Raw genomic sequence first — 19,068 nt, 5'->3', positions numbered from 1 at the left:
AACTGCTGGCATATAACAAAATCACATGTCGTCAAAATTCTTACCTCCTTTGTATAAGCATCACACAGTATCACTTTGTGTTGAAGGGATACGTTCATTAGTTTTGTTTATTGGTCAGCCCGGGTTCATTGATGGAGTGCTAGCTGTTCACAAGTACCTAGTTTTACGTCATTTGGCTCCTTCTCCAGTTGTGCTTTCCCAGTGGTCAGCCATAAATTGTTAACGGTGTCAGCCATTAGCTGGTGACAATAAATGTTCAACTTAGCACTCACCTAAAATGAAAAACAAAGCTTCACTGTTTGTTAAACATAACAGTAGTAAAGAAGATGACAGTGATCACATTCGCATCTTTCTTCATGATCATCTGTTTTACTGGCACATCAAAATACCAAGAACACCCATTATTTTTGAGCTGGAGAGTTCTTCCAGAACTGAAGGGACACACTGAATCATTAGAATTCACAAGTATTTTCTTTTGTTAAGAAAATTCACTGTTTCAGGTCTTGGGCGTAGTGTTCCTTCTCATGCAAGAAAGTATTCAGTCAACATGCTGCATGGGAAAGCATGTATGTCAGCAACAACTTACATCAGCAAAAAGAAGGGCACGTGCATTTGCTGTAAAAGGAGGCTTACATTCATTTGTTTCTGTGCTTAATCGTGATTTAAAGTTAGCAGCATCTACTGGTGTGAACAAACGGTATTTCACGCAGAACCGTTTCTCCTCCATGAGATAATGGCCATAAACCTTCAGATCGGCCGGAGGTTCTCAGAGGAGTTCTTGACAAAGTCCACCTACAGCATCATGATCAGAAAACCAATGAGGGCTGGAGGACATACTAAGAGGCCTTCAAACTGTAACGAGATTAAAAGTGACATAGGGTCCAAGTCCTTAAATAAAAGGAGAGTATCTAAAAGTTACAGTGAGACTCACTTGAATAAATGTTTATAAATTTCATCAAACAACTCATCATTTTGACAGTTTTCCATAAACCTCTGCAACATGTAAAGTATTTAATTTATTTGTGGCAAGATAAAGATAATGAGTAACATTTTAAAAGCTTGTTAACGTAGAATGTCTTGGCATGGTCAAACTTGCATACTTCTGCTGTTTAAATTATGTTTTCTAAGAACTCAAAAAACCATACAAGAAGGAGTTTCTAACTGCAAAAGTCTTCAAAATCTTGTAATTTAAATTTGTACAAATGCATGTCAAATGCACAGAATCTAACCCGAACTGGATGTAAATGGCATCAGATCTCCAAACTAAAGTAATAACAACAATAATAATATTAATGAATATGATTGCAGTGTGGAGGAAAAAATATCACTCCAACGTGGAGAAAATGAACTGTTACAGCCTTATGTCAAGTATGCTAAAAAAGACAAAAAATGATAACAGAAATGATCCTAGCTATGGAATTCCTAGCAGAAGCTATTAGATAGGCTATAAGCTAAACAAACACAGTCCATTGGCATGTGCTTTTTTGTTACTCAGCTGCTGTAAATAGATAATTGCATTTCCATAGATAATTAAAAATATTTTGTGAGCTATGTGTTTTCATGTGAAGTTTACCTTGAACACCTGCTGTGCCTGAGAGATGATAAGAGCTAATTAAAGCACATAAAGAGTGACATGCACGAAATACTCCTTTGTTTTGCACTTGGGAGACGAATGAAACCTGCATTTTGTCCAGCTACTCTCCTAGCTGATGACTGCAACAAATAAGGGAGCATTAGAGTAACACCATGTACCATGGCAGACTGATGCCTGCAGGTGAGGATGGTCTCTGCACACTACAACAGCCTCACTACATGCTCTAAAATTCTTGGTTCCACACCACACACACCCCTAAAAAAAAAAAAGCTTCCTTATTCTGATGTGAGATTTTCCCTTCCAGCCAAGATCCAGTTCTAAAGCAGCTGCCTCTACCACGCACAAGGAGGTAAAAGGTTGAATGTCTCCTAAAAGCCAAGCGTCTAACTGCATGTGTCCAGTAAGATCACCTCCTTTCCTATTGAAACCCTACCATGTGAGTTGTCATGTTGCCGTGCTCTTACTGCTGTCGTTCCTATTTTCTTGCAGAATTTCTCCTTGGGCTTTTCTGACTGTCAGCTAAAGGCTTAAGAACTTACAGGTGATGTCTGAGGAACAATCGTAAATTGCCAAGCTGGAGCTTCCTCTGGTTCATGTGGCCTTCATTTACACCCAATGAGTGAGAGGACATCAAGGGCCGTTCATTTTAAGACATCTGTAATGAAAAAAGTTGTCGCTTGTCGGCCGTGGCAGGGAAAAAAGAAAAGGTGCTGTGTGATGCGATTGCTGGCAGATGGCACTGTTGGGAGCCCAGATCCTCGCAGCGTGCGGCTGCATGGCAGGGAGGGGATGGGGCTGCTTTCACAATTAACCTGAACCACAGATCTGTTTACAGCAATCTAATCCATATGTGCTAATATCTTGCTGCTACACGAGTGAAACTCTCTCTTGGATTGTTCTCAGAATGTACTTTTTGCACATCTGGCTTCATACGCACAGGGCATTTGCTTCTACTGCTCCTGCAAGGAATACAGGATACCTTATTCCATCTGGAAGCAAAACAAAAGACAGTGTTGCCATGAAATCCTCAGTATTGTTATTTTCCAGATACAAAATTCAAGTAATTTAAGAATTACTTCCTCTCCTCTCCTCTCCTCTCCTCTCCTCTCCTCTCCTCTCCTCTCCTCTCCTCTCCTCTCCTCTCCTCTCCTCTCCTCTTTTTTTTTTGTTTCCTTTTAAATAAAATTGTCTGTGCAACTTCTTGGCTGCTAATCTACATGAAAGTACAACCATTTAATGCAATGTCCAATTCATCCAACTGACAGTATCACACATATAGGGCAATGAAATTACAATCATAAGCAACTTTTTTTCATCAGCATACATGAACAAATCAGGGTAATCCTGCACTGGTCTGTTGTAATTTCTGAGAATTATGGAGTTTCATAATGACTAATATAGCCAATATTAAAGCAGCAGTGTTGCAAGATATCACACTAAACTGCTCAGCAATCTGGCTGAATAATTAAACCCCAGATATTCTGCATGTACTTAAGCTCAAAATTAGACTCTTTTCTACTATCAAAGAGTATTTAAAGAAAAGGCAGAAATGTACATTAGCAAATACAAAGATGAAGACTGTTAAAAACCATCTCATTTTGCTACTGATTCATGTGAGTCAGATTAGTCTTAGGGCATCACCAAAAGGAAAGCCCACAGCCATTTGAGCAGGAGAAAAAGGTACTTGCACAAGGCAGTGTAATTCATCTGCCCACCTGTCAGCTATCTGTGGCTCTGTCAGAGGGAGAGGACCATTAAATGTGCCCGAGGTGGGCACTGAGTGTCATTATGCAGATCTGCAGGGGTCTTCAGCTCCTGCCCCAGCTTCTCTATCAGTAGCATATCTCTAAATATATTGCTGAGAAGCACAAGGTGAACAGGGACAGGGAAAAGTATTTATCCTGGTAAAGTATCAGACATGTCTTGCATATATTTGCCGATTAAACCCAAGAGAGTCAGCTGAATTACCCATGACCAAAGAAAACAACCAACCGTTTCAAGGCTTCATAGAATTTTAAATATGTATTTACGTGGTATACATCATTTCAGATATATTTAAATGTAAACTGGAGTGTCAAGGGAATGGCTGGCTGATATTCTGACACAGAATGATTACTGTTCAGATGTTGATTGGTGAAGAACTATTTTCACCACCAATTTTGGGGCTTTGGAGGGTTTGCTCTTCTTTTGGTTCTAACCAAGCTAGCCTGAACAACACAGAACTGTTTACCAAGTTACTTAAAATTCTACCTGGCTTTCATGTTATTGTATTTTGGTTAACTTGAAGCCAGTCCGTAAGGCTGTGACATAGTCTGTGTCAGTATGAGAGCTAGATAATAAAAAGGAGAGCTATTTTTAACAGAAGGGATGTCACTGTGCTGAAAGCAATTTGGAAATTTCTCATTGTGCCAGTTTAGATCCTTCCCTTGGAAATGTTCACACATCAGAGTACCCAAATGAGATAGATAAGAATCATCACATCATTGTCAGAAAGGCTCTGCCTCCTGCAGGGCCTTGTTGAGTCAGGGCTCTAAAGCAAATCAGGATAGCATGAACTGGGATAAATTTAAGTGCAGAGCGGCTATGGCATCAGAGTGGCCATGTGTTTGGCCTCACTATGTGCGGGGGAACCCAAGGAACAGGATCTTCTCCCAAGGGGTGCATTCGTGGGGCCCTAGAGAAGCAATCATGGCCCCAAAACAAGCCAAAGGCAGCCCACCCAGTCACAGTTCATCCGCTCAGTCCTCCCATTCAAATTGGCACCAGGCCTAAATTAATCCACAAGCTGGGTTAGGTGGCTGCTGGTGTCCAGGGTTTCCTAGGGATTGCTTAGGAGGCAGTGGTCTGATAGAACCACAGAAATGAACCTAAAAGTCAAACTGGAATCCTTCAGAGAAAAGGAGATGAGCTGCCTCAGTACTTTGAGGCTACACCAAGGCTCCACTGCCCACTGGTGTGGCTTGGATGGGGGACATGCATAGCCTGGAGCACCTGCAGGATGAAGACCCACGCCTGCACCTACCAGATCCTCCAGCATAGTATTTCTTAGCTTTCACAATTACTTTCTTAAATAGACTTGTTTTGAAGCACATGTTTATCTTCCTAAACTTTCATATTCCAAAAGAAAAACTTGAGATAATAAATCACAGAACAGGGGGCCTCATGATGGAGCTGCTTTCAGTTCTGCTGTGCCAGAAGTAATGGAAGTAATTGGACTTCTTAAAGATCGTTCCTGTGCATCTCGATTTAAAAAATTAAAAAAAAAAAAAAAAAAAAAAGAATTATCCCCACACTCCAAATGATGATTAACTGACTTTTGAGCATTGCACAAAATGACAGTACAAGCCATCTATTATAGAAAGTAACATTCAGTGACGAGTTAGTGCTAGCAACAGTTCCATGCTTTGCTTTTGGATTCATTCCAGCTGGATGAATAGACAGAGCAATTCCCAAAATGCAGAAATTTTGCTGCTATGAAACATTCAGAGGACAACAATCAACCCTCTGCTTTGTAATGATGGGATTTTAAAAAACGGCCGTTTATTTTAAAATAGCCTCTGTGGTTTGTAAAGCTGTTTCTACAGAATGCACAGAGGATAAGATGCACATATTTTTGCAGGCTTTCAGCTGCTGGCCCAAGTGCAGAAAAGAATTAGGAAGAGACAGATTGAATTTACATGATGTAAACTAGAAGAACAGAGCAAGAAAAGATGGCTCTGAAAGCTATACTTTATGTTCTTCTAGGAGAGGTGCAATGCAAAGTAAGTATTTTTTCACAGCTAGTAGAATCCAGTCGGGTTGCAAAGGTATGAGCAGGGGAGCAGCCCAACAATAGCTCTATTCACCCGCAACCAAATTCTCAAAATCTGGAGTCTCACTTTTTGAATTCCCAGACTGAGCCTCAGGCCTCGAGCTTAATTGGGGGTAACTGAAAAAATGAGGGCAATCAAAATTATCAGTTGGCTTTGATAATGTAGGCCTTTGCAAGGGAAGGACAGGGACTGAGCCAAACCCAACAGAGACGACGTGCAGCACGTCAACACAAAGACACCCCTGTGGGCACATGGAAAAGATGAAGAGAAATGGGAGCCTGCAGGGAGATCCTCTGTGACTGAAAACTGTTATACTGGTTTATGAGTATTTTCAAAGCACTGCCTAATGCTACAGCGTACAAAGGTTGGAAAACTATACAAAGAAGGGCCCAGTGATACCTCTGACATGAGCCAGGTGGAGGCACCGAGCTGGGAGAAGAGTCTTAAGGGATTCTGGCACATCCTGACTGCAACCTATGCTGCAGCACAGTTACCTTTTGGAGGTAAAGTGAAGCATTCTATGCTTCTGCTCTCCCTATTCCCATGAGCTTCCTGCCACAGCAGCTCCGTGACTAACAACTTGCTCCAGGTAATTATCACGTAACTATAAGAAATGAAGATCTTCTACTTATATCCTTTGGCTTTGTTTTTCTTAACAAAAATGTCCTCTGGCCACTCTGGTGAGCAAGTTTACCATTTTGGAAACTGCTCTGCCACACCCATTGGATGCTGAATCAGCACAGCTTATACAACTTCACTATTAACAGGCAGTTTGATCTGTTTACCACTGCTGGGCCACTCATTTCACCTGTGGTAGCACACAGCTGGCTTTGAAGGAGATGTAGCTACTGCCAGGATAAATGTTATACAGTGAAGGAACAATTGGTCTTTAAATTGAGTGACAGTGGAAGTCCCTAAAAATGTTCAATAGTGAAGACAGTGACCAGAGAGAAATAGAAAAAAAGAGTTTCAAGCAATATGAAAGTGATTTGGTAACAACTTTCTATATAAAAAGTTGCAGTGCGTGCAGTTTTTCAGAAATGTCCTCAGCTGTTCTATAGCAACCTAAATATACAGAGAGGCAAATGCCAGAATTCACTTCCTAGCTTAGCCACAGAGGGATGGACAAAACCAGTGGTTTGAGACCTAAGGAAGTTCAACTCAACTAAACACTTAGGGTCCAGATTTGTATGCTGGATATCTACAATGGCAGAAAGATGGAAAAGCCTTTTTAGAAATTGTTTTTCTGGCCAAAATCAGAATTTTGAATAAGGAGGACCACACAGTACTTTCTGCCTACTTGTTTCTGTGTGATCGGGCAGCAGAACTGTCAAGAACTCACCAGGCTTAGCAATCAGGTCCTCTTTCAACATGTCCTAAAACTGGAAGCCAAAAAATCAGTGCCCAGGTTTGAAAAAGTTCATCTTAGTGAGAAGCAAGAAAGGTTAAAATGTACTAATGCTGTTACTCACTGGGATTTATTCGCTCAGTTCTAATTTTAACTTTGGTTAGCCCAATAAAAGGTATCACATCACCGTCTGGGTAGCTGTCTTACAAAAAAACAATGCAGCTACCAATTTTCCTCCATTGGATGACATACTTGGGCAGTAGCCCTTTAAAAAAAAGCTTCAACTTCTCTAGAGCACATTTGGTTTTCCATTCATTATTTTTCTGATGCTGAAAGCAATGTTATTCATCCTAGAGAAGAATAGCTACATTGTATTTCAAAGGTTTAACCAAAGCACTCCTCGCTGCAAGTTGTCTTCTTTCCTTTCAGGATTTTAGAACATATTTATAAAGTGGCTGCTGGGAGAAATCATCAATTTATGATCAATGGGATCTGGTACAAAAAAAAAAAAAAAAAAAGGAGAAAGAAAAAGAAGCAATACGGGGAAGAAATGAATTACACAATTGCAAAAGTGACTGCTATCTACAAAAATGTGGATGACGAGAGCTCCTCTCCCCATGAGATGAGCTAATGAATGCTGAATGTGAAATGACTGTTAAAAAAAAAAAAAAAAGATAAAAATAGAAAAATAAGATCAGTTATTATTATACTGTATAATATCCACAGTCTATAACAATCCATATGTCTACAACATCCTTTGCTCTTGTTTTTTTGCTAATTTCACCTGTAGTCATTACCCAAAGATCACCCTTTGCCTTCTCCAGTCCAGCTTGCCTGCAGGAAGGAAGCAGAATCCACCTCTGCTTGGACTTGTTATTCTATGACTATCTCTTGATTCACACCCATGTAGGACTACTTAGGTGCCACCTACACAGCAGTGATAAATCTTTAGCTATTCTGAAAGGTCAGCCCTTTGTGTCCATATTCTTCTTTGGCTGCATGGCCACACAAACACCTTTGTTTTCTGTCTTCTCTTACTGATGTCAAGCTGGTTGATGTCACTGCTGCTTGACCACCAAATGCTGAATGCAGTAATGCTGGGGGGATGTTCTTAGCCCCGTGAGCCAGGATTCATCTTCATCTAGGAAAGATACATTTGTCTGTGTCAGCTGGAATGGGACTTTTAGAACACAATCCTGAATGGGTATCAAGGAGCCAACTACACCCTGAAGCTCCTTGGTTCTTTTTCCCTACTTTCCCTTTATGCCATGAGGGCCAGATCCTCACAGCTGGAATACAGTTGCCCAAAGCAATAGGCAAAACATTCCCAATACAAGTCATGGACCTCATGTACCTCCCTACCTGCAGCTGAGCTTGAGATTTGCACTCTGACATATGCTAAGCAGCTGTCCATTTTCATGATAAAAGATACCACCGTGTTGTGCCACTATGAAATACTTACCAAATGCTCTAAGCTGCCAAGACAAACTCTTTCTGTTTCTACTGGGTCAGAAGCAATTGCACCTTGTTAACCAAGCTGTATTACCACCAGTTCCTAACTGCACTCATCGCTTGTGCAGAAGGAAGACACTGAGTTCAAACAGCTGGAAAAGGCACTTCCTAGTTTCTGTAAAACATACATATATTACAACTTGACTGTTCTCCAATATTTATGGATCTCAACTGCCTCCACTTCATTATACCACCAGAGAAGAAAAAGTGCAATAATCCCCTTTATGTCTCCTGTAATTGAATCCAACTATGATTATAATATATTGTGAGCACTTGAAGCACCTATTAATTATTGAATGCTTGCTTCATAATGAACTAGAATGTCCTCTCTGATACGCCAACTTCTTCATATATTCTTTTATCACTTCCAAGATCCCAAAGAAGTGGTCCATCCATCCTTTAAAATGAATAAAATCAATATAAGTGATTTTAGTTATCTCCCCAACACACTGTAGGCTTCGGGATCCAAGCTGTCCTTGGATCAGACAACTCAGTGCTCTTTCCTGAAGTTTTTAAGAATGGCACCTATGTTACATTCATCAACAATGATAAAATGTCTCAGTATAATGAGAGGAGAATGGAGGTGCCAATTTTTTAACAGTACATTAAATTGAGGAAATGGTAATTTTAACAAAAACATCAGCTTAGAAAAACTGCAGCAACTTTTTAACAGACAGAGGGCCAAGTTTTCTGTTGATAAGGTGCCAACTCAAGTGCATTCTTCCCAACAGAACATGTCCTGCAAATGTATCCCTCCCATGCTCTCTTGATTGGAAAGCAGAAGGAGAGCATGCTGCTCGTTGCTTGGTTTCCTCAACTAATAGCACTGCTCATGATGTTGAAAGCTGTTATACATCATCCTGAGAGTGACCTCATCTTAGAAGTGGCTGAAGTAACCTGTATAAAGTACTTTGAGAATTTATTTATTTTGAAAGGCCTATTTAACACGTAGCATCGCTCTCTACAGAAAAAACAACTACATCTAGGGTGGAATGTAGTAGCTGTTTAATTAATACTGACGAGCTGATTCTCGCAGATACAGATTTTGGGAATAATACCTCTTGGAGCAACCCACATAATGTATTACATCATTTAGCTAGGAGTAAATGGTGCTTATATGTCATCTTATTATGGCATCTGGCCTCCAGTAGAGGAGTATGGATGTTCTCCTATCACAGTCTGTGGCAAAACACTCAGTTAAATGCAATTAAGGTAGATTTGGGCACCTAATCAGGTTACAGTAATGACTCATGATGACTGAACTCCAAGATTACTGATCAGGGAACAGCTCACATAATCAGAGCAGAGCTGTTATCTTGTTTCTGCAGCTGAATGTGCTGTCAGTCTGCACCCAGCTGGAGCTGCAGTGGAGGGTGGGCTGTGAGCTGCAATGATTGCTCCTACTTAGGAAGCACTCCAAGTTTCTATTCTGCTCATAAAGATGAATCAAAATATCAAACACTGTTATCATTTTCCTCAGGAGTCTTAATTGCTTTTGCCAAAAATAATTTCCAAAAGGAATATTTTTTGATGATGAAACTGCTAAAGTGGTATTAAAGTAGCAAACAAGTGAATAACACAATATGCTTATGCTAGATCAGGTGGAAAATACTCCCACTAGAGCTAATATCAATTTACATCCTGTAGCCTGAGGGTGTGGATCTATTCCAGGGCTGTGATTTTTTTTTTTTTTCCGCTATTAAAAACACAATTTTGCTCAATCCTTTCATTTTAAGAATGAGGATGAATATTAAAATTTTCAGTGCAGCATGTTCTTCTGCAAGCATGCACACCTCATGCACGCATAGTAAACCTAAGCACGTGACGGTGTGTGTGAAGAAAATACCAACCTACAGTGAGTACTTCAGAAAATAGAATGGTGCTTTGCTCTCCTTCCTGCTTTTGACAATATGAAACTCTTGGAACATAGCACAGTGTTTTAAAATAACAAATATATTTGTTTAAATATGCTCGGATGTTGCATTTTCTTTGTACTCCTTGGTACAACTGATGTAAACTTACAGCAAACAGGATGTTGTCAGATAATACTAGGTCAATACAAGTAACTAGGTTAGGCTTCCATCCTACAGTTGATTAAATCATCTGCAACACATTCAGTGCTAATAAAACTGCTAGATGTCTCTGCTGTGATCAGCAGGTCACTTACACAAAGCACATCCCCCCCCAAACTAGTACCTTTTGTACAGAAAACTGCTAGTCATCATGCAAAGAAGGAGGAGGAAGACAGAATACTTGATACCACTGACCACTGTAAGAATTTACAATACAGGAGATGGATGAGGAGAGAGGAGCTTCAGGCTCTAAATAAAGCAGTGTTTTCTAGTCTTTACATGACTATCATTCTTGTGTTGAATTTGGTCTACTGGAGTACTAGAATAAATTCCCATAGAAGCAATGCATTCAACAGCACTTCTAATTGGGGTCACTTTTGCTAATTTGCAGAATGCTTCATGGCTTGGCCTCCCACTTGCTTCGTCGTGACCTGAGGGCATTCATTCACCTCTAGAGGATCATGGCTCATATACAAACAAGAAACTACGCAAAGTTAAACATACCTTGAGTTACAGAGGAAGAAGTAGGTCAGCTGCAAACAGCATAGGAAGATATCACATAAATACTGGGGGAATCCTGTGCTATGAGGCAGTGAATGAACAAAGCAGCACGATAGCAAAGGGTGACTACAAACAAAGCCATGGAAAACTCCAGGTTAATTTAAAAACAAACAAGGAAGAAAGAAGTTTGCTTTCAGAAGTATGCCATATATTCTGCAGTACCTTTGCAACAATTTTTTGAAGTATTTACAAACAAGATCCTGTGATAAGAAGGAAAGATACTTGTTAAGCATGGTGCACAACCTGTATTTTTTGTGCTGAAAAGACTTGACATACAAACACAATCTCTGCTCAGCAAGTTTCTTTTTATGGTAGTGAACTATTCTTTATAAACAATACAACAACACTGAGACCTATTTCTTAACACTGTCTGCACAGTAAACATTGAAGAAAAGACAAGATAGCATGAAAACAAAATTCAACCTCTTGCAAGTAAAGGAATCATGTTTTTCTGTGCTTAACAATAGTTGGACAGATGAATCAATCTGGGACTGGAAAACACAGTCCTGGACTGAACTCAGCATTGTGTTCAAAGTCCAAAAAGCCCTCAGAGCCCAAACTTCCAGATTTTGGTCATCAGAGCAGTAATTGTTTTAATCTGTTTTTCTAAACTTCAACACCATGAAAATAAAATGAAAGAAAATTCTCTTATACAATAGCATTCAGAAAACAACGACTGTGAAACATTTACCTGTTTAACAAAAATAAAATGCATATATTTTAGGTTAGGACTTACTTTAGAAAATACATTTCAAAGCACTATTGCACAAATATAATAAAAAAGTTGCCAAGACTCTGTTTAGTTTTCAAAATATTACAAAATTCACTTTAGATATAAGTACCCAAAATTGATATTAATAAAACAATCAATTAAAACTAACTTTTATCTTTGAGCCAACTAAAAATATAAATGTCTCCTTGAATAGCTAAATATTCAAACAGACTGCATATTTAAGCTCAGAAAGTAACATTTTTATATGAGCAATCTTTTTGCAGAATAAAACACTAGGTTTCTAGATATGACATTTATACTACAGACCCCACTTTACCTGAAAACATTGTAATCCTCTAATTAACTGAACAGTTGATTAGACACTTCTCTAAAATCCTGTTCAGAATTATTTGGTTGGTCAGCAATGGTTTTTTTTTGGCCTCAGAAACACTGTTGATGGAAACCAAACATTTGGACCCCCTAACCTTCCAATGTTTCCTTACATTTTTTGGTTGGCCAACTCTCTAACTCTGAAACTCCCAGCAAGCAGCCTGATTTTTTTTTTTCCCAACCATAAAGAATTTTCTTAAAAATTCAAACAACATTTGAAAACTGCTAAGAATTACTTTACAATATTTCCTCCTAGCCTGGTGTGTAAATGACCACGTTTCAACTACTTCCTTGCTTTGAATGAGCTGGACTATTTGGCATTGGGGAAAACAAAGTGATTTTTACTCAAAACAACTGTATTTCTCTCCTAAATCCTGATGATACTACCAGAACCCATAATTTAGCACAATATACAAAGAGGTCATACATTATGACTAGTCAGTTCTACCTTTTTTTTTCTTCTTTATTACCAGCATGTTTTCTCCTTTCCGTAACAGTATTCTCATCGACCTCATTTTACAAAGCATCAAGCAGGAAAGACAAATAAGAGTGCTTCTGAGCCTTACATGTTAAAATGACAGAAAACAAGAGTGTATGAAATAACTGACCTGAGTGCCCACTTGTTTACCCTAAATTCCTGATGATTCGAGGCAGCTCTGAGCATTGGTATCACATTCAACAATTATAATTATGACAGAGTAATATATTTCTCACAGTAGTGTATTTTCCAGCTAATATCATATACATATAGCTCAGGATTCTTTGGTCCAGGATTCTATAGCAAAATGGCACTTACATGGCATGGGTAAAATATAGTAGAATGGAGAGGATTTTTCTAGATTACCTAGCAGCCACTCACAAAAGAAGATTTAAGATCTACAGTTAAAGTTTAAGCCTAATAGCTACAGTAATTGATTAGTTCTCCATGGATTTTCTTTGGTCATTGAGGTGTGTACAGAAACTACAGGAGATTATTTTATTGGGTAATTTTCACAGCGCAGCAGGATACCTTGACAACGGTTTGGATGCTGCCCTCTTGACAAAGACCATGGGGGAGGGATCAGAGTGAAGGAAATTCAACCAGCAGAAACCCCGCATAACAAGTAGGGTGTAGGGTTTTTCCTTCCTGGGAAAGAGGCAAGAATTCTGGCACTACAACTTCTGAGGTCTCCTGGGGTAAAGAGTCTTCTTTATTGTGAGGCCCTGATCACTTCAATTCTAGAGGTATCAGAAACTTTACCCAGCGTCCTGTCCACTTTGTTCCATGTAATAGCTAGCATGTTGAAAAGGGCTCACTGAAATGTGGTTTTATCATGTTTTTTGAGCCAAATAGGACCGAAGCATTAAGCAGCAGATCCATAATTGTTGCACACTGCTTTTGTTTTGGGGGTGGACGCAAAACAGTTGAAAGTAAATATGAAGGCGATGAAAGTTGCAAGCTGAACAGATCCTGAAAAAGGTCTCCTTTTAATCCATAGGTCAAGTCTTGTACAGACCACAGCAACTATCACAACCCTTGCCAAAGCAGTAGAAAAGTGAGTTGGAGGGACCTTTTCTATGGTGAGAACCAGAGTTCATGAAATCAATGGGAGAGCAGGAAGTGGACACGGCTCATGCCATTGCAGAAACTAAGCTGAGACCTGCCGTGCTTTCTGTATCTGTAATCTAAAAAAAAAAACAACACAGCTTCTAATTTCTTATGAACCAGCAATAGCCAAGAGAGAGCTTGTTCAGATGTCTGTCTTTACTCTTGACTCAGGTCTCACTTGTTTTCAGTTCCAAATATCTTCTTCTGATACCACACTCAGCTTGCCCTCAGGAAGTCAGACATGAGTGTGACTCTTCCAAACCCTAGGCCAAGGTTTACAAGGGTGTTTGGCTTGTCTCCATTGTTGGGTGTTGCATTTCAGGCACCTCATGTGGACCTGATTTTCAGAATGTTAATGCTCTGCACTTCATAAAAACAGAAGCCTCTGAGCCCCCTCTAACTGGATTCATTAAAATTAAGGCACTCAAAAACTGCTAGCTAGTTTTGAAAATCTAACCCATAACTAAAACAGGCTGAACCACAAGAAAAGCAGGAATAACAGGTAACCATAGAAAGATCCATGTGTTGCTGTGCTCAGGGTACTTAAAGTGTAAACTTTATTCACGTAGTAGTGACATTGTTAATGGCAAAAGGGTTTGCCCTTTACGTCCAGTAACCATATTTTACTCTGTATCTCCTGAGAGCAGGAGTTTGTATAAGCAATGAGGGGGAGGAGGGGGGGCCAAAAAAGAGTTGATGGATTACCAGTTTTTCTTCTTGTGGTGAATTCAGCTGTCTGGAATGGTGAATGTTAGTACAGGAGGAAAAGAGATAGTTATCTTTTGTCAAAGCTGTGATATAGCAAATGTTAATATAATCTCAAAGGGAGGTATAGTTCAGAATATCTTAAAAAACAGATAAAACATATCCTGAAACAAAGGTTGCTTTTAACTACATGTAAACAGTCTTTGATCAATCAACAGAATCCCTAGGAAGGGCTGATGTATCACAGAACTTAACACAACATCCCTACCACAGTTGAGTAAGTGCGTAAGCTTTGCTCACAGAAAAAATGCTAGCAGTTCTCAGGAAGATCCAACTGAAATGATTAGAAATGAACATTTTTGTATAAATTATCACAGTCCTCTCCTTCTGAAGGCTGTTAATTGATACAGAGTGAAAAGGATCGGTACTGCTGCTCTATGAATGCATTTGATATCAGATAGAAATTCCTCCTGAGGGTCGTCTTCATATTTCATGGCTTTTCAGCTTCCTCTGCTGCATCCTCAGACAAACCTACAAAGGAGAAAGAAGATGCTTAAAAATTGGCAACTGCATACATTCTATTGTTGATTATTGGTTTGTAAGAGCTTTGGTTATAGCCAGAGGAAACAATTTATTACAAGCAAAACAGGATAACAATCATAACTTGCAAATTCAAGAACTCGCAAGCTTAGGAATATAAAAATTAAGGCAATGAGGGCAATTTCATATCAACTCCTTTATGTATACAATGGATAATGCCATCTTTAACTTATAAAATTGTGGACTACCCTTAAATGTGAGGAAAAAATGGCAGAGAACAACTAGGCATACAATCTGACACACGTGGTTCTCTACTTCATCTTTGCCTGCATCTTTTCACAGGTGGAATTAGCAACACAAATTGAAAACAGTATAAAATTACTCTCTATAAACTTATTAACGACTAGTTGTTTTAATATAAAACTAAGACTTTGGAAAACTGGAAAATAGCAAAACCCCTGTACAGAAGGTAACTTCTGGTTTAAACCAGGAAAGGATGAGTTTCTTGTTTTCAAGTATAGTGCAAAGGTTAATTCAACTTGGATTGGATATTAATTTTTGCAACTATGAGCCTAAAAGAATCAGAAAAGTGGGCAGAAACCCACATAAAGTTGCTTGAAATGTCTACAGAGAAAAGGAACAGTGGATAATCTTGCAAATTTGTATATGCACATACTTTCATGACTTAATTAAAGTGATTATTTAACCCAGCAGTTTCTTACATGTCCACTATTACTTTAGGCTGAAAATTATTTAACTTAAATCCTTTTATAATTAACATTAAGCAATCCAAAATAAATTGGTACTATATCCGAATGATACATGAATAATAATACAAATAACACACAGCTTTTAGCCATCTCTACGGGAGGCTTAAATCCCTACACATCCAATAGGTCAGCAGCAGAATTAAATTTGATTATCCAGGTCTTCTGATCACAGGCCACTGAATTGTCTGTAGGCCCAAATGCCTTCATAATCACACAGAATTCACACAGAATTTATCACAAACAATCTACATCATGTAAGAAAATAATAATAAACTAAACGCTGTCATCTGCTGTCATTTAGATCCAAGCAAGTCCAGGTGAACAACAACATCTACATTGCTTTCTCTTGTTTTATTTTTCAGCTTTTGGTTTGCTCTATCAATGTCCTTCAGTGCTTGGGGATTTCAGCATATGCACGAATGGTTTTCATAGCTGCTGGTAAGTTAAACAAATTTTACCTCAAGCCTTGAGATTGAAGCAAAGCGTCAGTGAGGCTAACAGAGCAGATCAAAGATAAAATTGCCAAGATACAAAAGACTAAAGCAGTAACATTTAAGCAACAGCTGGAAGCCCAAGCCCCCCAAGGGACTCAGAGGTCCCCCTTACTGAAGTTTGTTGTTTTTTTTTTTAAAGGACAATTCAAAACACTATGTTAAGAGCTGATACGGGTTTACAAAGGTCAACCCTCAAATGGCAGTTCCTTTGTTCCAAACTCTTACGAGACAGCACATGCTGGGATGCTGAAGGGAACAGCAGCAGGTCCCATGTTGTTCCATTAATGATCTAGAGGATGGAGGTTGGTGGCATGATAATGAGATGTGTGGAAGGTAGGAAACCCTGATGAGCTATAGCCACTTTGGAGAGGAGAAAGAATTATTGCTCTAGGACCCGAGAGATTAACAAGGCTCAGAGAAGATAAGATTCCATTTAAAATACATTATGGGACTAATCTCAAACACAGATGCTTGCTGAGGAAAGCCCCACAGAAGTAGCACAGTAGAAAGAGCTTAGAAGACATGCATTCACAGTGAAATGGGCCACGTAGCTCAATGCAATTCAGAACCACAGAAGCCACTGCAGAGCCCTCAGTTCCTGTTCCTGACTATGTAGCTTTGCTGAAATCACATCTGCAGCTATTTACAGCTCTCTGCGCTACATAAAAATACACTGGAGAATGCCTTCCTTTCCCACTACAGTCAGGGAAGAGTTTGCAAACTGCTTTCTGCACACTCTTAGAGAAGCTGGACACACACATAGTGAAGAAACAGCAAAAAGTGGTATGCTTATGTCAGCTGTTTGTCCCCAAAGAGAGAGGCCAAAGATTTACCAAAGTGACCCAAAGGCACTGAGCTGTGTGTCAGCACTGCCCACTGGGTTGCACACCTCAAGATGAGTGACAGTATTACTACACAGTGCCCACAGTGTGTGCACAACTACATCTGAGGATGTTAGCTAGAGGACATTTGGAGATAAACAGGAAGAAAGTAGTGGAGAGGCTTTGAAGAATCCTGAGAGAGAAGAAATCTTCGTGAAAAGGCTATAATTGCCTAATGTATCTTTACCTTTAGTAGAAGGAAGCCATAGGATTAAAAATTAAAATTCAATTCTAAAATTATAAAGCAAAAATCATTACTGGGGACATAAAACAGCACCCTGCATACCGCTTTCACAGACTGCTACTTCCATGACATGGACTTCTTGCAAATAATTCCTGTGTCTATTTCTGTAAATTGCTGTGCCAAAATGAGGAGTGTGAATGGTTACTTTCAAGTCCGGGAAACACAGTGGATCAGCTAAACCTGATATGTTAGCTGTAATCATGGGCTGGCAAAACTGACACAATATAGCAGGAATTACTTCGGCTTCACACAGCTTTGCCTGACTGCACTGTACACAGCTACAGGTAACCTGGAATACTGCTGCATCAATCAAAGAACTCCTACATGAGTAAATTGTGGGAGAGATGAACTGACAGATGAGGTATGGACTGCAGCAATTTTTATTGTGTAACTCTAAAATGGGAGGCAATATGAAAACACAGCTTGCGATCATGAGCCTTCCCACCTCTACCCTGTATTTTTCAATATGCAGCATTTATTAGTCAGCCAGGAGAACAACATAAATTTCACATTATTTGAACTACAAATATGCTATTTGTAGCATGACTAATATCAGAGAGGTTTCTCATCAGTTTATCCTGACAAGCTTAGGCAGAACTGAACAAATACCTGGTATAAAATTAAAAATTCTGTAGATGAAGGCTCCTCCATCTCATTTCAACAGGAAATTAAATAAATAAATAAATAAATAAAATAAAAGCCTTTATCTTATCATTTTACTTCCATATTTCCCATTAGAAAGACCTAAGTATTTCATTTTAGAGATAATACAAAAATCCCAACAGGACGCACAGTATGTTATATAGTATATTATATAGTATATTATATATAAATGTATATTAAAGGGTTTATACCTCCACAGTTACAAACTGGGAAACAGTGCTTTTGGAAATAACCATAAAAAACTTTAACCCTTGTGCAGTAGGCAACCCCTAGAGTTTTTGGAGATAAGTTTTCAAAATTTAAAGCACGTGATTAAATTGATGCCTGATTAATAACATGAGATTGCATGTATCTCAAGCTAAAAATAGAGTCTACCTTTATCCAGTTCATAAAATCCTCAAATTATGTTGTGTATTTCTCAGTCAGAGCACATTAGCAGCCCTGTGAAAGTCATTTCTATAAGCAAAGACATGGAATATTTCAGTCATGCCAATTCACCCCTCAAAAAGCACGACTTAATGCATACTACGTATAACTGAGTCACAGAAAGTTCATTTGTAGATCAAAATGTATTTTTTGAGCATTGAAAACTGAAAACCGAAAGATCAAAGAAAATCAGTTACAGCAAAGACAGAAGAAAAAAAACCAAACACGCTTCCTGGAACTAAAAAAAAATATAAAATAAATTAAAAGGAGGGATGATATTTGAGCATGACGGAATTAAGGGAGCAGAAGGGAGGCAAAAGGATCATTTTCTGTAGTCATAAATTGTTCATACTAAACATTATGGTGTAAGGTTTAAAGATGTTCAGGTTAAACCATTAGGCAATGGAAGAAACTACCTAGGGTGGTGGATAAGTCAAGGATATGAGAGGTTTGTCAAGACAGGGTAGAAGAAACCCTAGTGGGGATTAGTGAAGAAGATACACAGCTTTCAACTGGGTGACCTAAGGGATCTTCTCCAATCCTATCATTTATGCTGCTATGATTCATCCTAAGAAGAACATTTTGGACTCTCATGAATTACTGGCCGAGTTTCTTGGATACTATTGTACATTAGTCTACTCTGAAGCATGCATACAACTAAGTCAAAGTTGGCTTTGAAGTATTTAATCTACGGTATTCAACACTTCCCAGTCTCTCTTCCATACAGTGACTCAGAAAAAGGGCTGTTAAAACAAG

The 19,068-nt window shown here is 38.9% G+C and overlaps 1 protein-coding gene across 1 annotated transcript in view; it reads right to left on the bottom strand.

The window, feature by feature from the left end:
* Positions 1–12,963: 12,963 nt before the first annotated feature.
* BBS9 (Bardet-Biedl syndrome 9) overlaps positions 12,964–19,068 on the bottom strand; it is a 271,708-nt gene continuing 265,603 nt past the window's right edge. Inside the window, exon 22 of the mRNA XM_042817230.1 lies at positions 12,964–14,825. Within this exon, the coding sequence (XP_042673164.1) occupies positions 14,785–14,825 (41 nt within the window). The 3' untranslated portion in view covers positions 12,964–14,784. The remainder of the gene's footprint in view (positions 14,826–19,068) is intronic.

Source organism: Centrocercus urophasianus, unplaced genomic scaffold, assembly GCF_019232065.1.
Source record: "Centrocercus urophasianus isolate 14NV4802_14NV808 unplaced genomic scaffold, USGS_Curo_1.0 seq_16, whole genome shotgun sequence".
NCBI lineage: Eukaryota > Metazoa > Chordata > Aves > Galliformes > Phasianidae > Centrocercus > Centrocercus urophasianus.
This window is presented reverse-complemented; position numbering and strand designations above follow the sequence as displayed.